Raw genomic sequence first — 26,768 nt, 5'->3', positions numbered from 1 at the left:
CATTTGTTAACTCTAGCTTATCAAAGATCAATGGGCGTTACTTGCTAGCCACCAAGTGTCTTGGATGACAAAGAAACTTACAAGCCAATGCTGATGAATACTTTCTGTTTAAGTGGCCGCAGCTCAAGGGTTATTAAAGAGCATGAAGAAAAGATGTGTTAAGTACCAATTGGCAAATTCTGGCTTGCCTGTAGCTCTCACCTGTAGATGTTAGCTTTAATAGAAGATAGTTTTTCATTAGAATGTTTGATCCACTGAACACCTGTCTGAGTGGCAGGACTAATGAAAAAGAATAACAGAAACGTAGTGCATCTGTGATGTGAACATTCTTTTATGGATATGCTGGGTGAGTTTGTTATTTGCAGTAAATAATAGTGGCCGTAGCTTTTGAATGAAAAGCAGGGATGATTATGACTATGAAAATGGCTTTGTAAGTCATCCTAATTGGGGCAGTTATACAATTTGGAAACAAAAACATGTAGACTGTGAATACGCCAAGTTTTTCACAGATAATCCAGATATTCTTTTGTCTCATAAGTACATGGACAACAAACTGCTTGTTCCTACACATGACCTACCTTGATGGATGAAATAAGGAGGCAAGATATCACTAGAACCAATATTTGTAGCAAATTTCAGAAGGCATTTTTCAATGGCTCATATTTTTTTTAAAGTGTTTTGATATTTTAAAAATATTTAGTGCTGGGCCGGGCGCGGTGGCTCAAGCCTGTAATCCCAGCACTTTGGGAGGCCGAGGCGGGTGGATCACGAGGTCAAGATATTGAGACCATCCTGGATAACATGGTGAAACCCCATCTCTACTAAAAATACAAAAAATTAGCTGGGCATGGTGGCACGTGCCTGTAATCCCAGCTACTCAGGAGGCTGAGGCAGGAGAATTGCCTGAACCCAGGAGGCGGAGGTTGCAGTGAGCCGAGATCGCGTCATTGCATTCCAGCCTGGGTAACAAGAGCGAAACTCCGTCTCAAAAAAAAAAAAAATTTAGTGTTTTAAAAAATGTTTAATGATGAAAACTTATTGGGAAACAAATGTATTAATATTAACATATATGCTTTTATTTTTTCTTCAAGTGGGAATTTTTAGAGTACTTTACTAGGTATTTTTAGGAGAGGTTTTCCTTATAACACATAGCACTGGGTACGTCCATTCTGTTTATTCTTTCTCCTCAGGAAGAGGTATTCTTGTAAGAGTATTTCTCATTTTGTGGTCTCCATTTGGACACAGATTTCCTTTAGATGTCGATACTTTCTAATGGAGCAAGGGGGAAGTAAAGCCCAATTGTGTGTTATTTATAAAATGACTGATGGAGAAAGTCAAGGCCACCTTCCACTGAGTTCAGCAGAGCAGAGTTGCATAGCTTTGAGAACATGTTTACTGCTAGGTTGTCCTTCCTCAAAGTCTAGTAAGGTGCTTGCAGTGGGTTATATCTCTGGTCCTCAGAAGGTTCTGGCTTTTACCAGGGCAGAGATGATTAATGCAACATATTCCTCAGAATTCAGCTTGTCTGGGCAGACTGGGCATTACAGGGTTAGAGATCCTTCTCTAAAAGAGCCAACATGATGGTGAGATCTGCTGAACTGTATCACCAAGAGGGGTGTCTCGTGAAGACAACAGCTGGTGGAGAGCGCTAGGATCATATTTCCATGTTTCCAGGGATCTCAGCCTAAATGTCAGATTACTTAGTCACCTCATAGTTCATCCCTGAGGCCTTGGCAATGTATGCCTGTTCTGGCGTCCATATGAATGTCTGTTAATCCAATGATTTCTAAACCTGACTGATGAAAAGAACATACGAGGTGCTTATAAAAAATGACAGATTTCTGGCCTCAATCTAAATATTCTAATTCTGCAGAATTTGAGTGGAGTTCTGCATGTCTAAGAATTTTGGATCTACTTTACCCTAAAAGTATTTTGTTTTGTATTCCCAAATAAAAATGTATCCAACTGGAGAGAACAGGTATTTGAAAACACGATGTCTGGTGTTTTTTGCTGCCAAGAAATGATGATAAATCTTATGTATATTTTATCATATCTGCGAGAAAAGTTCGAAGGATTCTTTACATTTTGTTGCTAAGAGAGGGGCCCTTTCATTTTTACAAACTGACATCTGCATGTAGAAAGTGTGAATGTCAAGAATGTTTGATGAGGTTTTTTTTTATGTTTTAAACTTACTTTTGTTTTATCAGAGTTTTATAAAGGGAAGATAGTTGCTTGGCTATTGAGAGGGATGTGGGGTTTGGACTTTCAACCAATTCTCTTGTTTGCATGCCCCAGCCACAACTAGGGTGACCCACTGCCTAGCTGGCTTGTTTTAGCACTGAAAGTTCTGTTGTGTGCCATGAAACTCCTCATTCCCTGGAAAACCAGGACAATTGGTAACCCTAGCCATACCCTATAATCAAGACAATTGGTATCTCCAATTCCAAGGCCTTTCCTGGTTCTGCCAGGCAAGAGTTCTTGTGGGGTTTTTCAGCAGGCTTAGGATTCTGCTTTCTCCAGTCTATTCACTTGACCTGTCTTTTCTATTGTTGTCTCCTGTCTACTTCTCTTTGTCTATAAATATTTTGCTTTTGTGAAATCCCTTTACTATTATTTTAGAGGGGTTTAGGGGAAAGGATGGTGATCATCATCACATGCAAGATTTTATGCATGTATATATAGCTGAAAGCCTTTTAATGATTCCCAATATTGAAATAATGATATTGTGGACTTTGGTGATTTTTCCAAGTCCAGTATCAGAGGTTAAGTTAAACGTTACCCAAACACCTTCAAAGCTGTAGGAGAGGACAGTTTTCCCACAGCCCTGTGAGTTCCTGGGGCTCCCTTTCTTACATTTTCTTACCACTTGCATTCTTCCCCTTATTAGTCCAGACATGAAACTCAGCTCTCTACAGGTTTCCACAAAATTTCATTTGCTCTTAAGGATTTCATGATTTTAGCAGGTTTAGAAGTTACTGGGTGGCAGGCAGCGTTATAAGACAGGTCCTATCACAGGGAATATGGCCTTTGGCCAGATTCTTCTCCTCGCAGTCTGTCTGGACCACAGAACACTTCTACCTACATACAGTTATCTCAGTGTCTTAGCTTCTACCCCAAGAGATATATTGATGAATGCTTTTTGTTCCATGTCATAATCATTGAAAATAGGGAGAAAATGTAAGGCATCTATTTCGGAAATTATGAAAGTCTTGGGAAAATGTTGGATGTTAAAACCTCTTGCCCTCTGAAGTTAGGTAATAAGAGAAAGCATGTTCTATAAAACTGACCATCTCCATTTCAGGGAATAGCACTGGTGGGAATTAATCAAGAAGAATATCAAAGATAATAATGGAAGCTTCAGCTGAGAATTTAACATATACCAACACTTTTCCATTGCTCGTCTCACTGTTCGTTTTATACAGATGAGGAAACTGCAGCTTGGAATAGGTAAAAACAAAACAAAACGGCCGGGCGCGGTGGCTCAAGCCTGTAATCCCAGAACTTTGGGAGGCCAAGGCGGGTGGATCACGAGGTCGGCAGATCGAGACAATCCTGGTCAACATGGTGAAACCCCGTCTCTACTAAAAATTACAAAAAATTGGCTGGGCACGGTGGCGTGTGCCTGTAATCCCAGCTACTCAGGAGGCTGAGGCAGGAGAATTGCCTGAACCCAGGGGGCGGAGGTTGCGGTGAGCCGAGATCGCACCGTTGCACTCCAGCCTGGGTAACAAGAGCGAAACTCTGTCTCAAAACAAAACAAAACAAAACAAAAATCTTGCCCAAATGTTCCTAAGTAGTGAAGGGGCAAGTATTAGAGCTGGGATTCCTTCTTTGGCAGCCTGACCTCAGGGCGTGTGCTCTTATCCATGCTTAAATCCCACTAAGAATGTGGAATGCTCCTTTTCACAGATCCATCTGCATGCACATAATTTTAGAAATAGGAAATAAGTGGAATGGTATTTTCCTACTTCTTACCACACTGTGATTTATACGGCCTGGATTGCCAGTAGCTGGGTCCTCTCTGGTATCCCAGGACTGCACTAATGACACCCTGGCTTCCACATTTATATGTGCAGGAGCTTCAGGGACCAGGGCCTGAGCTTCAGGAGCTTCAGGACCACATCTGAATCTAGTTCTCAGCTTGCCAACCACATCATTGCAGCTGTCAGGATTGCACTGTTGCACTGTCAGATTCTAGGGGCTTTCCCAGTCACTGTCATTCCTGTCCCAGAAGACCTCGTTTATAATCTTCTCTCTGTGGTCTGGGGTTCTCCTTTACTCTTCTGCTGGTAAGACCCAATGTAGGCTGTCTCTACTCAGGGAAACCTCTGGAACCAAACTGGGAGTGAACTATATAGTATGGGCTGAGAGGAGAACACTGGCCTTTGATACTAGTAGGAATGGTTTTCACATAGTTTGATAACGTTCATCTTCTTTTTCTTGATACTCTGTCAGTATACATCTATAAATTTCAAAGCAAAGTGAAAAACCATTACAATACATATACATGTATTTCATATATATATATAAAATCAGCTGGGATTATATATGTATTTATATACATATATGTGTATGTATATCTATATACATATAAAATCAAGTTTAGGCTATATTCCTCTTCAACAAAGACATAAATCCTTTCTAAAAGCAAAGAGAAGCTCCCATACCTTTTCCAGTATCCTTCTCGGTGATTGAAGTTTCAGACTTGTTAGTTTGGTGAAGGGCAGAATGAACCAGCTGGATCTGCATGTCATTAGTTCTTGAAGAACACATTTGGCCCAGGTAATAAGAACTCAGTACACAGGCTGAGAGAAATCAGGATATCCTATTGAAAAACAGGAACCATTCCACTTTAACTTTCTCCCAGATTCCCAATTTCTCTCTCTCTCTCTCGCTCACACTCTCTCTCTCTCTCTTTCCATTTCATTTTATTTTTCATAAGTTATTGGGGGACATGTGATATTTGGTTACATGAGTAAGTTCTTCAGTGGTGACTTGTGAGATTTTGGTGCACCCATCACCCAAACAGTGTACACTGCACCCCATTTGTAGTCTTTTATCTCTCACCCCCTCCCTCCCACTCTTCCCCACGAGTACCCAAAGTCCATTGTATCATTCTTAGGTCTTTGTGTCCTCATAGCTTAGCTTCCATGTATCAGTGAGAATATACAATGTTTGGATTTCCATTCCTGAGTTATTTCACTTAGAATAATAGTCTCCAATCTCATCTAGGTCACTGCAAATGCTGTTAATTCATTCCTTTTGAATGGCTAAGTAGCATTCCATCATATATATGTACCACAGTTTCTTTATCTACTTGTTGATTGATGGGCATTTGGGTTGGTTCCACGATTTTGCAGTTGTGAATTGTGCTGCTATAAACATGTGTGTGCAAGGATCTTTTTCGAATAATGACTTCTTTTACTATGGGTAGATACCTAGTAGTGGGATTGCTGGATCAAATGGTAGTTCTAATTTTAGTTCTTGAAGGAATTTCCACACTGTTTTTCATAGTGGCTGTACTAGTTTTCATTCCCCCAGCAGTGTAGAAGTGTTCTCTGATTACTGCATCTACACCAACATCTACTATTTTTTTGATTTTTTGGTTTTGTCCATTCTTGCAAGAGTAAGGTGGTATCACATTGTGGTTTTGATTTGTATTTCCCTGATCATTAGTGATGTTGAGCATTTTCTTCATATATTTGTTGGCCATTTTTATATCTTCTTTTGAGAATTGTCTGTTCATGCCCTTGGCCCACTTTTTGATGTGATTTTTTTTTCTTACTGATTTGTTTCAGTTTGTTGTAGATTCTGTATATTAGTCCTTTGTCAGATGTATAGATTGTGAAGATTTTCTCCCACTCTGTGGGTTGTCTCTTTACTCTGCTGACTGCTGCTTATTATGTGCAAAAGATTTTTGGTTTAATTAGGTCCCCGCTATTTATCTTTGTTTTCAGTGCATTTGGTTTTGGGTTCTCGGTCATGAAATCCTAGCCTAAGCCAACGTCTAGAAGGGTTTTTTCCAGTGTTATCTTCTAAATTTTTATAGTTTCAGATCTCAGGTTTAAGTCCTTAATACATCTTCAGCTGATTTTTTGTATAAGGTGAAAGATGAGGGTACAGTTTCATTCTCCTACGTGTAACTAGCCAATTATCCCAGCACCATTTGTTGAAAAGGGTGCCCTTTCCCCACTGTATGTTTTTGTTTGCTTTGTTGAAAATCAGTTGGCTGTAAGTATTTGGGTTTATTTCTGGGTTCTCTATTCTGTTCCATTGGTCTACATGCCTATTTTTATATCAGTACCATGTTGTTTTGATGACTATGGCCTTATAGTTTAGTTTGAAATCAGGAAATATGATGCCTCCAGATTTGTTCTTTTTACTTAGTCTTGCTTTGGCTATGCAGGCTCTTTTTTGTTTTCATCCTAATTTTAAGTTTTTTTTCTAATTCTGTGAAAAATGATGGTGGTATTTTGATGGGATTGCACTGAATTTACAGATTGCTTTTGGCGGTATGGTCATTTTCACAATACTGATTCTGCCCATCCATGAGCATGAGATATGTTTTCATTTGTTTGTGTTGTCTATGGTTTCTTTCAGTAATGTTTTGTAGTTTTCTCTGTAGAGGTCTTTTGCCTCCTTGGTAAGTTTTTTGTTGTTGTTTTTTTCTTTTGCAACTAATGTAAAAGAGGTTGAGTTCTTGATTTGATTCTCTGCTTAGTTGCTGTTGGTGTATAGAAGAGCTACTGATTTGTGTACATTAATGCCTGGTAGAATTTGCTGTGAATCTGTCTGGTCCTGGACTTTTTTTGTTTGCTCATTTCAATCTTGCATCTTGTTATTGGTCTGTTAAGGGTATCTAATTCTTCCTGATTTAAGCTAGGAGAGTTGTATTTTTTCAGGAATTTATCCATCTCTTCTAGGTTTTTTAGTTTATGTACATAAAGGTGTCCATAGTATCCTTGAATGATCTTTTGTATTTCCGTGGTATCAGTTGTCATATCATCTGTTTCATTTCTTAGTGAGGTTGTTTGAATTTTCTCTTTCTTGGTTAATCTTGCTAATAGTCTAACAATTTTATTTATCTTTTCAAAGAACCAGCCTTTTGCTTCATTTATCTTTTATATTTTTATTTGTTTGTTTCGATTTCATTTAGTTTTTCTCTGATCTTGGTTATTTCCTTTCTTCTGCTGGGTTTGGGTTTGGTTTGTTCTTGTTATTCTAGTTTCCTGAGGTGCAACCTTAGATTGTCTGCTTGTGCTCTTTCAGATTTGCTTACATAGGCGTTTAGAGCCATGAACTTTCCTCTCAGCACTCCAGAGGTTTCAATAGGTTGTGTCATTATGGTCATTCAGTTTGAAGAATTTTGATCTGTATTTAATCTTGATTCTGTATTTGACCCAATGCTCATTCAGGAACAGGTTATTTAATTTCCACGTATTTGCATGGTTTTGAAGGTTATTTTTGGAGTTGATGTCCAGTTTTATTCCACTGTGGTCTGAGAGAATGCTTGATATAATTTTATTTTTTTCAATTTATTGAGACTTATTTTATGGCCTATTAGATGGTCTGTCTTGGAGAAAGTTCCATGTGCTGTTGAATAGAACATGTATTCTGTGGTTGTTGGATGAAATGTTCTGTATATATCTGTTAAGTCCATTTGTTCCAAGGTGTAGTTTAAATCTATTCTTTCTTTGTTGATTTTCTGTCTTGATGACCTGTCTAGTGCTGTCAGTGGAGTATTGACGTACCCCACTAGTATTGTGTTGCTGTCTATCTCATTTCTTAGGTCTACTAGTAACTGTTTTACAAATTTGGGAGCTCCAGTGTTAGATGCATGCATGTATGTTTAGGATTGTGATATTTTCCTGTTGGACAAGGATTTTTACCATTACATAATGTCCCTCTTTATCTCTTTTAATCACTATTGCTTTAAAATTTACAGGAAACAGAAACCATAAAAAAGCAGGCAAAGGATATGAACAGACTGCATAAAAAGGATATTTATGCAGTCAACAGACATATTAAAAAAAGCTTATTATCAGTGATCATTAAAGAAATGCAAATCAAAACCACATTGAGATACCACCTCACACCAGTTAGAATGGCGATGATTGAAAAATCAGGAGACAACAGATGCTGGAGAGGATGTGGAGAAATAGGAACACTTTTACACTGTTGGTGGGAGTGTAAATTAGTTCAACCATTGTGGAAGACAGTGTGGGATTCCTCAAGGATCCAGAAATAAAGATGCCATTTGACCTAGCAATCTCATTACTGAGTATATACCCAAAGGATTATAAATCATTCTATTTTAAAGACACAGGCACACATATGTTTATTGTGGCACTGTTCACAATAGCAAAGACTTGGAACCAACCAAAATGCCCATTAATGATAGACTGGATAAAGAAAATTTGGCACAGTGCACCATGGAGTACTATACAGCCATGAAAAAGGATGAGTTCGTGTCATTTGCAGGGACACAGATGAAGCTGGAAACCATCATTCTCAGCAAACTGATACAAGAACAGAAAACCAAACACTGCATGTTCTCACTCATAAGTGGGTGTTGAACAATGAAAACACACAGACACAGGCAAACATCACACACTGGGTCTGGAGGGTAGGGGGCTAGGAGAGGAATAGCAGGGGGTGGAGGGATTGGGGAGGGATAGCATTAGGAGAAATACCTCATGTAGACGACAGGGTGATGGATGCAGCAAACCACCACCATGGCACATGTATACCTATGTAACCTGCACAATCTGCACAGGTACCCCAGAACTTAAAGTCTAATAAAAATAAATAAATAAAGTTTGTTTTCCGTGATATAAGAATAGCTACCCCTGCTCACTTTTGGTGTCCATTTGCATGAAATGCCTTTTTCCACCCATTTATATGTGGCCTTATGTGTTAAGTGAGTCTCCTGAAGGCAGCAGATGGTTGGTGAGTTCTTAATCTATTCTGTGGTTCTGTGTCTTTTAAGTGGAGCATTTAGGCCATTTACATTCAATGTTAGTATTGAAATGTGAGGTACTGTTGCATTCATCATATAACGGTCTTTTTGTTTTATAGGTCCTGTGTGATTTATGCTTTAATGAGTTTCTGTTTTGATGTGTTTCCAGTATTTGTTTCAAGGTTTAGAGCTCCTTTTAGCAGTTCTTATAGTGGTGGCTTGGCAATGGCAAATTCTCTCAGCATTTGTTTGTCTGGAAATGACTGTATCTTTCCTTCACATATGATGCTTAGTTTCACTGCATTCTTGGCTGTTAATTGTTCTGTTTAAGGAGGCTGAAGATACGGCTCCAATACCTTCTAGCTTGTAGGGTTTCTTATGCGAAATCTGCTGTTTATCTGATAGGGTTTCCTTTATAGGTTACCTGGTGCTTCTGTCTCAAGCCCTTAAGATTATTTCCTTCATCTTAACTTTGGATAACCTGATGACAATGTGCCTAGGTGGGTCATTTGATAGTTTAAAGATCACAAAAAAAATGATTTTTTTTGTGATGAATTTCCCAGGTGTTCTTTGTGCTTCTTGTATTTGGGTGCCTAGGTCTCTAGCAAGGCCAGAGAAGTTTTCCTTGATTATTCCCCCAAATATATTTTCCAAGCTTTTAGAATTTTCTTCTTCAGGAACACTGATTATTTTTGTGTTTGGTCATTTAACGTAATTCCAGACTTCTTGGAGGTTTTGTTCATATTTTCTTATTCTTTTTTCTTTGTCTTCGTTGGGTTGGGTTGATTCAAAGACCCTGTCTTCAATCTCTGAATTTCTTTCTTCTACTTTTTCAGTTCCATTGCTGAGACTTTCCAGAGCATTTCACATTTATAAAAGTGTGTCCAAAGTTTCCTGAATTTTTTATCATTTTTTTCTTTAAGCTATCTATTTCCTTGACTATTTCTCCATTCACTTATTGTATCCTTTTTTGGATTTCCTTGCATGGGGTTTCACCTTTCTCTTGTCCCTCCCTGATTAGCTTAATAACTAACCTCCTTAATTCTTTTTCAGGCAAATCAGGAATTTCTTCTTGGATTGGATTAATTGCTGATGAACTAGTGTGATTTTTGGGAGGTGTTGAAGAGCCTTGTTTTGTCATATTACCAGGGTTGGTTTTCTGGTTCCTTCTCATTTGGGTAAGTTCTGTCAGAGGGAAAGTCTAGGGCTGAAGGCTGTTGTTCAGATTCTTTTGTCCTGCAGGGTGTTCCCTTGATGTAGTATTGTCCTTTTCCTGTGGATGTGGCTTCCTGTGAGCCATATTGCCGTGATTGTTGTCTGCCTTCTGGGTCTAGCCACCTAGCCAGTCTTCCTGGCTCCAGGCTGGTACTAGGGATAGTCTACACAGAGTCCTGTGATATGAACTGTCTATAGGTCTCCCAGCCACGGTCTACCAGCGCCTGTTCCACTGGACGTGGTGGAGGGTGCAGTTGATTCCATGAGGGTCCTTAGCTTTGGTAGTTTAATGCTCTATTTTTGTGCTCATTGGCCTCCTGCCAGGAGGTGGCACTTTGCAGAAAGCATCAGCTGTGGTATATGGAGAGGGACTGGCAGTGGGTGGGGTACTAGAACTATCAAGATTATATGCCCTTTGTATTCCACTACCAGAAGGGTGGTTGGGTAGGGAAGGACTATGGAAGGTGGGACTAGGCCTGTCTGAGCTCATACTCTCTTTGGGTAAATCTTGCCTCAGCTGCTGTGGGGGATGGAGGTGAGATTTCCAGGTCACTGGAGTTGTGTACCAAGGAGGATTATGGATGCCTCTGCTGAGTCATGGAGGTTGTCAGGAAAGTGGGGGAAAGCTGTCAGTCACAGGCTTCACTCAGCTCCCACACAAACCAAAAGGCTGTCTCACTCCCACCGTGCCCCCAACAGCAGCCCCAAGTCTGTTTCCAGGCAGAGGGCAAGATGGGCTTGAAAACTTGCCCAAGGCTTTCCTCCTCCCAGCTGCTAAAGAAAAAGGCTTTAGTTCTTTCCCAGTCTGTGAAGTCTGCAAGCTGGATTCGGATTCATACCCTCCCCTGAGTTCTGGCCAGGAAGCTTCTTGCCCTGGTCAAATTGTTGAAAGCTCAGCTAGAGAAATCCTTCTTCCTGTGGAGTTTTACCCCTTCCTCCTCTGGTTGCCCTCTGGATGAATCCTCTGTGGTGCCAGGCAAAAATGGGCTGCTTGGGGATCCCACGAGTTCCCAGGGCCTTTCTGCTGCTTCCTCTACCCCTGTATTTCGCTCACTTTGGCTCTCTAACTTGACTCAGCTCCAGGTAAAGTAGGAAACTTCTCCCACAAACAAACCTTCAGCTTCTCCATTGGGGGTGTATATTTGGGAGAGGAGGGCCTCCCTTTCCCACTTCCGCAGTTGGGGCACTCACAGTACTGGGGGTGTCTTCTGGGTCCTGGAGGAGCACTCTGCTTCCTTCAGAGGGTCTGTGGACCTTCTCAGGATTGCTGGTTTTTTCTTGCCCTCAATCTGGAGCTAAAATTCACAATGCAAGCCTCCGTATGCTGCTCTGTATGGAGCTGCAGTCTAGTCCTGCCTCCTGTCTGTCATGATCCTCCCTTTTCTCAGATTCCCTTAATTTCATCTTTAAAATGGAGATAACTCTGGTTCTGCATCTTGAGAGGCTTGGAAGTCATCACTTCCATCTTCACACTAGAAAAAAGTTGAACAAACTAAAAATCAACAACCCTTCTTATATCCATCAGATACATGAAGTCATGGGGCATATCACTGCCCCCAGTAATTGGAGTGACAGACAGGTGTATACAGAGCAGAAACTTCTGTGGGAACTAGCACTAAAGTAGAAAAATATGAACTGGCCGGCCACAATGGCTCACACCTGTAATCCCTGAGGTCAGGAGTTCAAGGTAAGCTTGGCTAACACAGTGAAACCCTGACTCTACTAAAAATACAAAAATTAGCCAGGTGTGGCATCGGGCACCTGGTGTCTGTGATTCCAGCTGCTTGGGAGGCTGAGGCAGGAGAATCTCTGGAACCCAGGAGGTAGAGGTTGCAGAGTTCTCTAGCCTGGGTGACAAGAGCGAAACTCCATCTCAAACCACAACAACAACAACAACAAGAACCTGAACTATAATTGCATTGCTGGAGGCTCAGTGTGGCCCAGTCTGAGAAAGAAAAATTCCAGGGGATGCCAGTCTTAAGGGGCCCCTTCACACCTTTTACATTTTACCTTCAGGAGCCCTAGCAGGTCCTCCAGTGAAGATCAGAGAAAAATGTCTCATGTTTCCAGCAGGGGAAAGGGGAAAGTAGCCATTTGGAAATGTACCAGAAAGTTCTGTTCCTTTAAAAAGGGATGCTAATGGTTAAACTAGTTACAGCTTCTAGGGATTAGGTGTGATAATACATGTAAAGCACATAGAACATATAAGACCCATGAGTTTATCACACCTTCCAAGGATTAGGTGTGATAATACATGTAAAGCACTTAGAACATGTAAGACCCATGCACTGTTATTTTTTAGCCATATTCCTATACATAAGCTGAGAGTTATCCACATCTTCTAAAGAAGCTACACATGAGTTGGAGGTCCAGAGAAAGGCTGAAAGGAGAAATTCAGCTTGAGGAATACCTTTATACCTTTAAAATGTATAGTGCTTTGCATCTTGAAAGCATTACCATAATTTGGCATAGTATTGTATACATTCTCTTGTGAGTCCCATTAAATAGTTACTCATTCTCTGCTAAAGTAAAGAAAAAGATAAATAAAATTTCTGAATCTGCCCTTTTCAGAGGCCCTTTATTTCAGAAGCCAGGGTTAGAATTTAAACCTTCCAGTGCCTTGGCCACTTCCTATTCCCTGGGCAGCATCATTTCAGCTCAATGGTGAGTTGTAAACAGTGAACTGGCTCTTGTAAGAGCAAACAGCAGCAGATACATGGAGAAATTGCGGGCTAGAGGTTGCAAAGCACATCACAATTCTAATCAATTCTGAGAGACAAATGTGGAAACCTGCAAACCTGTGCACAGATGAGGACTTTCACCAGAAGAAATAGCCTGTAGTCCAGGTGACAGGTGTTTGGAAATCCTAACTTTAAATATTTTCTTTCTTGGCTTAAAAAATTTAGTCTTTACTTTGAAGCTCTCAGGAAAGTGATTTCTCTCTCTCTCTCTCTCTCTCTCTCTCTCTCTCTCTCTCTCTCTCTCTGTGTGTGTGTGTGTGTGTGTGTGTGTACACGTTTTTATTTCTCTTGGGCAAATCCCTAGGAGTGCGATTGTTAGGTCATATGGTAAATACATATTTAACTTCATGAGGAACTGCTAAACTGTTTTTCTGAGAGGCTGTTCCATTTTAAACAGTCTCAGTAGCAATTTATGAGCATTCCAGTTGCTCCACATTCTTGCCAGCAATTGTTGTGAGGTTTTAATTTTTTTTTCTAATTGTAGCTGTTACAATAGGTATATAGTGGTATCTCACTGTGGTCTTAATTTGCATATTCTAGTATTAACAATGTTGAGTATTTTTTAAATCTGAAATTTGCCATTTTCTTTTATTTTTTTCACAGGTGACAATGATTGTGGTTAGAAACCACTTTCTGTATTTCCGCACTTCCAATACATATGTCCCATCCTTATTTTTACCCTTTTAATTTCAAAAAAGAATCACATTTTTAAAAAATAATTTACTCTAGTTCCTCCTTCCTTTCACCCTCAGGTTATTATCAATAGTAGTAGCTGGAACATAGTAACTTTATTTTAACTTTTATTTTAAGTTTAGGGGTACATATACAGGTTTGCATATAGGTAAATTTGTGTCATGGGGTTTGTTGTACAGATTATTTCATCATCCAGGTATTAAGCCTAGTACCCCTTAGTTATTTTTCCTAATCCTCTCCCTCCTCCCACCCTTCACTCTCCAATAGGCCCCAGTGTGTTTTGTTCCCCTCTCTGTGTCCATGTATTCTCATAATTTAGCTCTCACTTGTAAGTGAGAATATGCAGCATTTGTTTTTCTGTTCCTGAGTTAGTTTGCTAAGAATAATGGCCTCCAGCTCTATCCCATGTTCCTGAAAAATACATAATTTCATTCTTTTTTATTGCTGCATAGGATTTCATGGTGTGTATGTGCCACATTTTCTTTATCCAGTCTAACATTGGTGGGCATTAGGTTGGTTCCATATGTTTTTATTGTGAATAGGGCTATAATGAACATATATGTGCATGTGTCTTTACAATAGATCAATGTCTGGTCCTTTGGGTATATGCCCAGTGATGAGATAGCTGAGTCTAATGGCATTTCAGTTTTTAGGTCTTCGGGTAATTGCCACATTGTCTTCCACAATGGTTGAACTAATTTACACTCCTACCGACAGTGTGTAAGCGTTCCTTTTTCTCTGCAACCTTGCCAGAATCTGTTACTTTTTGATTTTTTAGTAATAGCCATTCTGACTGGTGTGAAATGGAATCTCATTGTGGTTTTGATTTGCAATACTGTAATGATCAGTGATGTTGACCTTTTTTTCATATGCCTGTTGTGTGCACATATGTCTACTTTTGAAAAGTGTCTGTTCATGTTCCTTGCTTTTTGATGGGGCTGTTTGTTGTTCTCTTGTAAATTTGTTTATGTTCCTTTTAGATGCTGTATATTAGACCTTTGTTAGATGCATAGTTTGTCAAAAAAATTCTCCCTTTCTGTAGGTTGTCTGTTCACCCTGTTGATAGTTTCTTTTGCTGTGCAGAAGCTCTTTCATTTAATTAGAACCTGTTTATCAATTTTTGCTTTTGATGCAGTTGGTTTTGGTATCTTTGTCATGACATCTTTGCCTGCTCCTATGTCAAGAATGATATTGCCTAGGTTGTCTTCCGAGATTTTTATAGTTTTGTGTTTTACATTTAAGTCTTTAATCCATCTTGAGTTAGTTTTTGTATATGGGGTAAGGAAGGGGTCCAGTTTCAATCTTCTGCATACTGCTAGCCAGTTCTCCCAGCATCATTTATTGAATAGGGAGTCCTTTCCCCACTGCTTGTTTTTTTCGGGTTTGTTGAAGATCAGATAGTTGTAGGTGTGTAGTCTTATTTCTGGGTTCTCTATTCTGTTCCATTGGTCTATGTGTCTGTTTTTGTACCAGTACCCTGCTATTTTAGTTATTGTAGCCCTGTAGTATAGTTTGAAGTTGGATAGCATGATGCTTCTAGCTTTGTTCTTTTTGCTTAGGATTGCCTTGGCTATTCATGCCCCTTTTTGGTTCCATATGAATTTTAAAATAGTTGTTTCTAGTTCTGTGAGGAATGTCATTGGTAGTTTAATAGGAATAACATTGAATGTATAAATTGCTTTGGGTAGTATAGCCATTTTAATGATATTGCCTCTTCCTATCCATAAGCTTGGAATGTTTTTCCATTTGTTTGTGTCATCTCTGATTTCTTTGAGCAGTGTTTTATAATTGTCTTTGTAGAGATCTTTCACTTCCCTGGTTAGCTGTGTTCCTAGGGGTGTGTATGTGTATGCATGCATGCATGCATGTGTGCATGCATGGGTGTTTGTGTATGTTCTTCGCCTGCTTTTTAGTGGGGCTGTTTGTATGAAACATAGTAACTTCGAAATGACTTATTTTTGTTTTTCCTCATCAGATCCACAGAATGGCTTAGTGCAGTTTAGATTTGTGAGTGCACAAGGTAATTCCTGCAAATAATTTCTTTTTCCTATGTAATTTGAAAAACAAATGTGAACAACTCTGAAGAAGTCTGTGGTTACATGTGAAAACATTGATGAGCATTTTTGGAGACTTTACTGTTAAGTCAAGTTGGTAAGATATAATGGTTTCATTCTACTTTGCACTAAGGAGATAAATATCTGAAATGCTGTGACCAAGTATGAGAGCCACACATGGGACTTTGAAAATCTGAAGCAGTGTCAGTTTTAACCTAGCAGGAGATGTTCTATTTTCAGACATGTCCTATGTATAAGAGAGGCTAAATCAGTTGGGATCATCCACGCAGGAGGAGAGAAAGCTTACAGAGCCTGATGGGTTCCTTCAGATACCCGACATTCTCTCTATGCTGTAAAGGCTGCTTCACAGCATAGTGAACATCTTGCTGCTCAGTGTGAAGGATGAAGCTATGACAACAACCTCAGATGATGGATGCCATGAAGGGGACATGATGGGTAGGAAGTTGCACTGCCCTGAAGATTCTTTCCAACTCTATGGTTTTTTGTTATTTGAAGTTGAAATTAATGCCATTTGAAGAATTACTTTTGTAACTCTATTATGAAATTTGATGTGCTCCTTGCCTGCTCCTCTGTTCAGATTTCAGCTGTATTTCCCCATGAAAATTCTGAGAATGTTCACATGACTTTGGCATTTAGAGATGTCAGTAAACTTGCCTAGTGCCTGTCTATAAGCCTCTTTGACATTCATATGCTGTCAAATTGCTTCACTTGTGGTCTTAGCAAGATTAGAGCCGTTTCTTTCTTCATCCTCTGAGCTAGGATTTATTTCATTATTCTGAAGTTTTACAAAAACACACATACATTTCCAATGCATATCTTTTTGGCTCTTTGTGAATCTTATTATGTGTGTAAATTAGGGAATAGTTTAAAAAAAAAAAAGCAAACCCATAAACAGTCTTCAAGAGTGAGTAAATTAATACCTTTTTCTAATTAATCATTTAGAGTCTCTCCCTAAGAAGAATTTTGCTGGGTACACAAAATTCTGGGTACACAATTTTGCTGGGTCCACCAGCCCTGTTTCCCTCCTAGACACCCTCTTTTGCCCCCATTACCTTCTTTGTTGCCAACACAACAAGTTATATTAGCCCTTGAAATTAAAGATATTGCTGTCCCAGTTGTGCTTGCCTTCATCTAAATGCCTGCAGTTATATTCCAAAAGGCTATATGTTAATGATCTCTATATAGTTTTCCCTTCATATTCATGAGTTCCTGTGTATAGACTGAACTAGTTACAGATAGGAAATATTTGGGAAAAAATTTCATGTGTACTGAACATGTACAGACTTTTCTTTCTTGTTATCATATCTTAACTCAGAATATCCACCATTTACATAGCATTTACATTGCATTAGGTATTATAAGTAATCTATAGATAATTTAAAGTATCAGGAGAATATGTATAAGTTATATGTGAATACCACACCATTTTATATCAAGTAGTTGAGCATCTGCAGATTTTGGTGTCCATGGGAGGTACTGGAACCAACCCCTATAGACACCGAGGGACAATTGTGTTTCTTTGGGTTTTGAAACCAGCCTAATTTTGGAATGGGACCTGAGACTGATAGTCTTAATTAGATCTTCTTCTGAGGCATCCCAGAGATCCTCAGGCCTCAGTTGGAATGTCACCATAGGGTTATGGGGTGCAACAGAGAGGAGGCTATCAGGCCAAATAAGTGAGCTGCTCTAGGAAATGTATAGGGTCTCTTTTCTGGCTGTGGCTTAGCTGAGCATTCTTACCAGACCCCCAAATCCAAACTGGTTTATATGAAAAAAGGTAAAAGAATCTTCATAATGAAGGCCACTTTTAGGCCTGTTTGAACTTAGCAGCTCATATAGGAGAGGAGTATTAAATGGTGAAAGGGCAATGTCCGCAGGAATAGTACTGCCAAACAAAACAGTTAACTGGATTCCTGGGGCACCAGAAATCTTCACAGCAAGATATCATAGTTCAAATTAGTGGTCAAGAGTTGCAGTCCTACTTGTGCCATTGGCTTGTGTGTGTTGGGGAAAGTTTACTTTAGCATGTGGGCTGGTGGGCCAAAAAAGAAAGTGATGCTGTCTGCCTGTTTTAGAGGCCTACCTCTGCCCTCCAGGAAGCATTTGTTACAGGTTTTCATAATTTCTGAATATACTGGTGTGGCTGTATAGACTTAAAAAGAGAAATGCTTAAGTTTATGTTTACTAAGAAAACATAAAATGCAATTTGAATCTTTATTGCCCTTAACTTTCATGAGATACACACGGTTTTTCTTTTGTCCTTTTTGTTATACATAAAATTGTATTATCTTGCTGGCGTTAAGTATTTGTAGAAGAGGAATACAGTACCTCACCATTTCCCTTTTCCTCAGTTTTCTGTAAACATATGTGTACACACACACACACCCCCCCTGACTTCAGGCAACCAGTGTTGTCCTAGATGAGGCTGAGTGGATCAAGTCTGATCCACTCCCATTTGTTACTGTTTCTAACATTTTCCTATTCCTTGGAGCTTCTCCCTTTTCCTCCCCCTACCCCAGAGAGAAAGATGTAACTATTAATCAGCTTTTATGGGCAATGGAAAATAGGCGATCTAGCCTAGTGTTCTTTAATAGAGCTTTCTGCAATTATGCCAATGTTCTGTACTCGCCCTGTCCAGTACAGTAGCCATTAGTCATATGTTGCTATTTTGCATTGAAATGTGGCTAGTATGATTGAGGTACTGAATTTATAATTTTATTTCATATTAATGTAAGTTTAAATCACCATATGTGACTAGTGGCTACCATATTAAACAGAACAACAATTGCCAAATAATTTATAGCATCAGAAAATGTGCTGAGCAAATGTACTAATCAGTAGATGCAACATTCTAAATACCTCTTTTCTATATTGAGCCAAATGATACTTAGAAGTAATGCAATATCTTTTGTGACAGATGTTAAGATGATCATCAAAAAAGTTGAATAAAAGTCAATATCCACCTAAAGCATTTGCAATTGGTTGTAGAGACCATTTTCTATTTTATGCTAGATGGTTTACATATCTGCTTTACAGCTATATCATCTATTATTTTCACAAGAATTTCAAGTTAGATATTAAATTTTTTCATTTCATGTAAGGCAGAAAGCTGTGGCACACCAATTTAAAATAACAAACCAGGGTCACACAGCCAATAAGTAGTGGAGTTGTTTTGAACCCACGTCAGGTTCTCCACTGATGCATTTCATGGTGAATATTTCCTACATGGTCTTTTGGGGCACTTGTGCAAGCCTCCCTAGCCATCATTTGGAAGTAGGGCAGGTGTAAAGAACGTGAGCCCTGGCACCACACTGCTTGTTTGAATCCTGCCTCTACTATTAACACCTGTATGAAGTTAAGCAACTTACTTACTCTCACTGGGCCTCATTTTTCTCATTTTAATATGCAAATATTAAAAGTACCCATCTCAGAGTGTAAATTAGTTCTAGATCTTTGAAGAGTGACCACACTGTCTTTCAATCATTGTGAAAGACAGTGTGGTCACTCTTCAAAGATCTAGAACCAGAAATACCATTTGACCCAGCAGTTTCATTACTGGGTATATACCCAAAGGATTATAAATCATTCTACTATAAAGACACATGTACAGGTATGTTTATTGCAGACTATTGGCAATAGCAAAGTCTTTGTACCAACCCAAATGCCCATCAATGATAGACTGGATAAAGAAAATGTGGCACATATACACCATAGAATACTGTCCAGCCATAAAAAAGGATGAGTTTTATGTCCTTTGCAGGGACATGAATGAAGCTGGAAACCATCATTTTCAGAAAATTAACCCAAGAACAGAAAACCAAACACCACATGTTCTCACTCAAAAGTGGGAGTTGAACAGCGAGAACACCTGGACACAGAAAGGGGAACATCACACACTGGGACCTGTCAGAGAGTAGGGGAATAGGGGAGGGATAGCATTAGGAGAAATACCTAATGTAGATGATGGGGTGATGGGTGTAGCAAACCATCATGGCACATGTGTACCTATGTAACAAACCTGCACATTCTGCACATGTATCTCAGAACTTAAAGTATAGTAATAATAAAAAGTACCCATCTCATTGGGTTATTGTGAGGGATTAAATAAGTTAATAGTATCTGGCACATTGTTTTAACTGTATATATTTGCCGTCACAATGATTTTTAATTTAAAAGACACTGCTATTTATGTTAGGATGTTGATTTGATATGATAATAAATGAAGTAGAGATATGCTTTGGGAGTGATTCCCTATGAAATAAGAGAGATTCTAATCATTCAGATAATTCGGGAAGAAACACTCTGCTGTTCGGCCACTTTGGTGTCCATCAGTAGGATTATAAAGTTTCAGAGCCCACATGCCCTGGCCAATTTCTTATATCTTTGCTTGTCATGTTACCCTTATAGATATCCCCTTTGGTGTCTTTGATTGGTTCTGAATGCTGAGCAGTGACATGCACCAGCACAGCTGGAAAGGCCTGTAAGATTTGCTGTTCTGTCTTCCAGCAGGGAATTATTGCCATGGATACCAACATCAGAGGAAGACTGGGGAGCACTCTCCATTCGCCTCCTGAGTGTCTGACATCTGTTTCTGGCACACCCAATAATGAGTATGCTGCCAACTTCATATCAAATGAGAGTCTGATTTATACCTCTTTTGTTTTTGTTTTGTTTTTATCACAGATGGCCTCTGCCCAAGATGCTAGGTATGGCCAGAAAGACTCCTCTGATCAGAACTTTGACTACATGTTCAAATTACTCATCATCGGCAATAGCAGTGTGGGGAAGACATCTTTTCTATTCCGTTATGCGGATGACTCCTTTACATCTGCTTTCGTCAGCACAGTGGGGATCGACTTCAAAGTAAAAACTGTATTCAAAAATGAAAAGAGAATCAAGCTTCAGATTTGGGTAAGTGGCTTTGAACTGGCAGTGTTCTTCAGGTTGGGGTGTTGAACATATCCATGTGTAAGGGAGAAGCTTTCCGACTTGTTCTATCCCCATGGCATCCACAAGCCTCAATTTCCAGTCTCTTTGCTGCAGAACATTCTGTTTCAAAGACAGCAGTGATGATTATTCTTTAAGATATGAAGGGTGAATTATTATGCCTTGTTCTCATGTGGCACTCCTTAAGAGTCTTCAGAAGAAAAAAAAATCCGAACCTTTATCTTGTTGCTGGCGGAACGAACTTTAAGTCTGGCTCTGTCCTTTATGATCTGTGTAACCTTGAGAAAGTCTGTGACTCCTTCTCTGACATTTTCATAGTCCATAAAATAGACTAAGTAGATCTGGCCTTTTAGGTCACAGAAACCAGCCTTTCCTGGGCATTTTAAAGAAGATAAACAACCAAATACAGGAAAAGTATAGGTTTAGACCCTTCATAAAGCTCCAGATATAACATTATCAAAGATGGTCTATTTATACTCTGCAAACTGTTTTCAACTCTAAGAGCCATGCTCATATATGCAGACAAAACAAATGAAATGAAATCTTTATTTCATTTATTTTATTTGAAACAGCCTTCCCAAAACAGAAAGTTCCCCTGAAGTTTTGGCTACCTTTATGCCTCTCCTTACCTCCAGAAGAAGATCAGAGGTAGCCAAACTTGTGGGATAAATTTAGGAGACCCAGTGAGCAAAAAACAGAGGAAAATATATGTGGATAGCAGGTCCAAGGTAATACAAAAGATGAAGTAACCAATTAAAAAAATGGTTGCATGAAAAAGACTGATGTGGTAAATATTTTATTGACATCATAATATGTACATAGGCAGAATGTTTCTACAGTAAGTTTTGGTACCTTTTTTGGAAAATTTCTTTATACCTCTGCCACTCAAACTGATTTGATCTGTAATCTGGCATTTCCCAAGAGGTGTTTTCTACCTTCTTCTGAGACATTTACAACAGCTACTACCATTTGGTGCTGGTACCAGGATTGATCTGTAGGACTGACAATAAGCCTCCATTCATAAATATAGAAAGCTAAAAACAAACAACAAACAACAAACAGAAAAAAATCTCACAGCAGATAATTTTAACTTTTTTAAAAAAAGAAAACATCCACTTATTTAAAAATCTATATAAACTGAATGACCTTTAAACATCCTAAAGGTTTTATTAAAGTAGAAATTTAAAGTAAAATTTAAAGATGTAGGTATATATACAGACAGGTACCTTCTTAGATAGCTGCAATAGGCCGTTACTGTTTTACTTATTCTAACTCTGCGGTCTTTCAGATCTAATTATAATTCACATAAGAACTTGTACAAGTAGGCCTTAGGTTGAGCATATTCCCTGCTCCATCATTCCCCAAAGCCATTTTTATTGGGAGCGTTACTCTTCAGGAACTTGACCTCAATTAGTATAGATACCAGTCACACACTCCTGTATAGCTGAAAAAGCTTTGTCCATTGCTTCATGTCTGGGTCCTGATTCATTCTCTTCCTTTTGAACCGTAGGCAACCCAATTGTTACATGATACATTTCATATTAAGTTTTAAGAAAGGTCCCTTAATTCTCAGTGGTTTGGTGAATGGAAAATTAAATTAATTTGGAAACTATACACCCCTTAACTCCATGACAGTGTTCTTTTTGCTAATATGAAAGAACAATCATTCCTCTTGTTGATAGCTCCACTTTTTCCTCTCTTCTTTCTGTTGTAGAGATAATTAAAAATAGTTGTTAGAATCATTTACATAAAACATCAACATGGTGTGTTAAGGCAGTCTTGTAGTTTATAGCAAATTTTCAATGTATGTTTTTGACAGAATTTGTTTTTTGAGGTACAAAATGATATATCTTTAATGTAAATCATATGTATTTCAAATAATATAAATTATTTTTCACACTTAAAAATACTTTTCTTAAAACACTCAGTGCTGGTACCAGGCCAGTGCTAATTCACTAACCTTTTCGGAGGCATTGAAATAAATTGTTCCTGTCTACATCTCACTTCTGGATGAATGTAGCTCTTCTCTGAGCCAACCAAAGCTCAGATTCCTGAGCTGCTTCTACTCTAATACTGCCTCACGCTTCTCAGTTTCTGTAAGTTCATCAAAATGTCTCTGAAATATCATTCTCTCCAGATTTGTCTCTAATCTTCCAAAATCTGCCATTTTCTTTTAAAAAACAACAAAACCTTCAAGTCTATAGACACTCAGGTCTGGGACCTAATTCTAGGGCCTCCGTTCTCCTGCTCTGCAGTCACCCACACACCTATCAGGGTTCAGCCACTTGGGAATCCTTCAGTTTTCACTTCTCATCAGTCACAGTAGTAGATTAATGGCCATTAATATTGTTGCAATTAAAACATAATCCAATTTCTTCCTGTTTAGGTGCATGTGTTCTTTGTGTGCTCTTAAGGCACATCTGATTCTAGGAGTGTGAAAATTGGTTTTACAATAGTGCATACAATACTGTATACTATTATACATACTATTGTGGCCTATTAATTTGTGAAACATTTAAAAGAAGCACAATACAAAGATTTTGTGTTTATTGAACTTGTATAGTTATAAAGGGAAATTAATACTCATTGGATAATTATGTATTTCTACAAGCAAATAACAAATTGTATAAAAATATGCATAGATAGGGCCAGGCTCGGTGGCTCATGCCTATAATCCCAGCACTTTGGGAGGCCAAGGCGGGTGGATCACAAGGTCAAGAGATTGAGACCATCCTGGTCAACATGGTGAAACCCCATCTCTATTAAAAATACAAAAAATTAGCTGGGCATGGTGGCGCGTGCCTGTAATCCCAGCTACTCAGGAGGCTGAGGCAGGAGAATTGCCTGAACCCAGGAGCGGGAGGTTGCGGTGAGCGGAGATTGCGCCATTGCACTCCAGTCTGGGTAAGGAGAGTGAAACTCCGTCTCAAAAAAAAAAAAAATGCGTAGCTAGCATTTATTGAATACATACCATATGCTAGGCCTTATCTATGCCTTATCTCTAATTCTCACAACCCAACTTTGTATTTATTGTTATCCTGTTTTACCTGAGGACAGTCAGATAAGTTAAATAACTTGGTCAGGATGGCTACAAGGGGATTCCAGGCTAGATCTATCACATTCTAACACTGCTCTAATTAAGAGTCTTCCTGAGTTTGGTGGTGGTGTTTTTTTTTTTTTTTTTTTTTTGAAGATGGCAAACTTGAGTGATACATCTGGGATGTTGAAAATGTTTTTGAGAGTTCAGATTTGAGGCTTGAAGGAGAAGATACAGTGAGGAGCAACAGTGGTATGCTTAAGTATAGGCATTCCTATAATAATTTTAGGGACCCTGGTATTATACTATAATGTAAGTGTGCTGGAAAATATTTAGTTGTAGGTAGTTATGATTGTTTAACAACTCTCACAAATCACTTATTTGGAAATATATTTAGCACTGATGGCTTATCATCTCATTGTACTTTAATAACCAAGTAGTGAACTGCTCTTCCCAATTTACAGTATCTTTATGCATTTATATTATGTGTATCTAATTCATTAAGATCCACATCATCTTAGCCTATTATATATCTCAAAGAAATGAAGCAAAATGGTTTCCTAGTATGGAAACCATCGTGGATTAATAGATATACCATTTTCTCTACAAGACAGGTTTCAGACATTGATTTAACTTGGATCACTTTATTCATTTTAAACTGCCCTCAAATAGAACTGTTTCCAAGTTAGGAATCCAAGATATAGAGACGCTAAGTGATTTGACCTTACCTTACAGTTAGTACCAGAGCAGAGCCTAAAATCCAGGTTTCCTGCTAGCTGGGCTAGTCTGAGTTCTACGACATTATACCTCTTCTCAAGGTAAGTGTTGTACGGCAAAAATTGTGATAAATCTCAACCTGGTTGTCAGTGGAATCCTCCAGCTATAGAAAAATCAAACTTGAGATCAGGTTTCAAGTAGAATTTTTATTTTCATTGTTATTTTTATTTTTTGAGAAGGAGTTTCATTCTGTCCCCTAGGCTGGAGTGCAGTGGCACAATCTCAGCTCACTGCAACCTCCATCTCCCAGGTTCAAGTGATTCTCCTGCCTCAGTCTCCTGAGTAGCTGGGAATACAGGTGTGTGCCACCACACTGGCCAATTTTGGTATTTTTAGGAGAAATTGGGTTTCACCATGTTGGCCAGGTTGGTCTCAAACTGCTGACCTCAAGTGATCCACCCGCCTTGGCTTCCCAAAGTGCTGGGATTACAGGCTTGAGCCACCATGCCTAGCCCCAAGAGGCATTTTTACTATGTCACGAAGGAAGAGCTTGAGTGGGAAAGCTCTTGTTTTCTACTTGATGGTTTGCTTTCTTGTCATGTGCTGCATAGGGATTTTCTGATTCTTCAAACTGGATTAGTAGATTTGCTAATCTACTAGTTAGCACAGTCCACATTCAAATAAAGCATTTTAACAGGTAATATAGACACATTTATACTTCCTGTATATGTTACACATCTCTGTGGAAAGAGGAAAGAATGGGAGAGTCAGAGTAAGCAGGTTGTGGATTAGCTAGTTTGAAGAATTTCAGTGGGCTCTGGGAAGCAGGGGCAATCCCCCAGTTGCCTGGCACGTAATTAGTCCTGGTGATTAGGACAGATGGATAGTGGCCCAGAGTGTGAAAGCTGAGTAATGGAGGTGGTTGGGAGTATGTGCTCTGGATTGGTTGACTTGCCTTTGAAAAGAGTGCTCCAGTGAGTTGTTTACTATCTCTGGAAACTGGCTAATCCTGGGAGGGGCAGTCCCTCCAGACTCAGTGAGGCCCCAGATGTCAAAGAATCCGAATACAAAATTAAAATGTATAAAAATAAAAGACATGGTTAATATGGAGGGAAAGTTCTTGGAGCCCCAGGGCCAGTCTCTGTCACTAATTTCACTCTGACAAATGCTATGATTCCCAACTCTCTCACTACAGGATTGGTACATTTTTGGGTCTCAGTATTTGGAGACCTGGCACATCGAGCCAGGAAAAGATCTGACAGATTTTCTGCCTCAACCTCCTCATTTGATGATACTATTAATAATAACAACATTTATCAAGCCCAGTGCTGCCCCATAACATAAGTACTTTACGTTTCTATGCGTTTTAAAATTTATTTTTTGCAGCAACCAAATAAATGAAGGTGGTATTATTAGTTCTCTTTTATTTTTTATTTTATTTTATTTTATTTTATTTTTTTGAGATGGGGTTTTGCTCATTACCCAGGCTGGAGTGCAATGGCGTGATCTCGGCTCACCGCAACCTCCCCCTCCTGGGTTCAGGCAATTCTCCTGCCTCAGCCTCCTGAGTAGCTGGGATGACAGGCATGCGCCACCATGCCCAGCTAATTTTTTGTATTTTTAGTAGAGACTGGGTTTCACCATGTTGACCAGGATGAACAGATGTCTCGATCTCTTGACCTCGTGATCCACCCACCTTGGCCTCCCAAAGTGCTGGGATTACAGGTTTGAGCCACCGCGCCTGGCCTAGCCTTTTTTATAGCAAGGAAACAGAAAATCAGAAAGACAATGTGATTTGTCCAAGGTTATAGTCACAAGCAGGATTCCAACCTGGGCACTGAGTCCTAAGCCTATGTGCTTGACCACATGGTAGAAGAGATCTAGGGAAGCCAATTGATTTGTCAGAATTTTCAGATCTGATATCAAATTCCACATATTTTAATTCATAGCAAGTACTTTTTCCATGCTATATAATTACTCAGTATCTTTCAGTAGTTTCTTGTGACCCGTCCAAGATATTATTTATAGTTAACAGAAAAGAATCAGTTGTGCTTGGAACTTACTATCTGGCAGCATAAGCACCGTGTGCTTTATCTGTTTTGTGTTTAAAGCACATAGATATGCACAGAAGGAGGGACTGGAACACATTCAGCTAACTTCTTCCTGCACATTTCTGGAGTCTTGTTTCGGCTGTTGGAAAATGTGCACATAAAGAAAAGGGTGTGAAAGAAAGAGTGTAAGTAAAATGGTGTAAATACCTACAAGAAAATATTTCTGCCTATAGTCTTTGCTTTTGGTGCTCAGGTGGCCTAGTCACCCTGCCCACTGATGCCAGAATAACATTTAGGTCCTCTTGTCTCTTTATAAGGAAGCAACACTATCTG

The 26,768-nt window shown here is 39.1% G+C and overlaps 1 protein-coding gene across 2 annotated transcripts in view; it reads left to right on the top strand.

Annotated features, from left to right (window-relative positions):
* Nucleotides 1–26,768, top strand: part of RAB3C (RAB3C, member RAS oncogene family) — a 286,347-nt gene that overhangs the window by 10,549 nt on the left and 249,030 nt on the right. For both annotated transcript variants that reach the window (XM_035291538.3, XM_017969908.4), the window contains exon 2: nt 20,367–20,594. In XM_035291538.3, coding sequence (XP_035147429.1) covers nt 20,367–20,594 — 228 coding nt within the window. The remainder of the gene's footprint in view (nt 1–20,366; nt 20,595–26,768) is intronic.

The sequence above is a fragment of the Callithrix jacchus genome, chromosome 2 (genome assembly GCF_049354715.1).
Source record: "Callithrix jacchus isolate 240 chromosome 2, calJac240_pri, whole genome shotgun sequence".
Classification (NCBI taxonomy): Eukaryota; Metazoa; Chordata; class Mammalia; order Primates; family Cebidae; genus Callithrix; species Callithrix jacchus.
The sequence above is the reverse complement of the archived record's forward strand: the minus strand, read 5'-3'. Positions and strand labels throughout refer to the sequence as shown.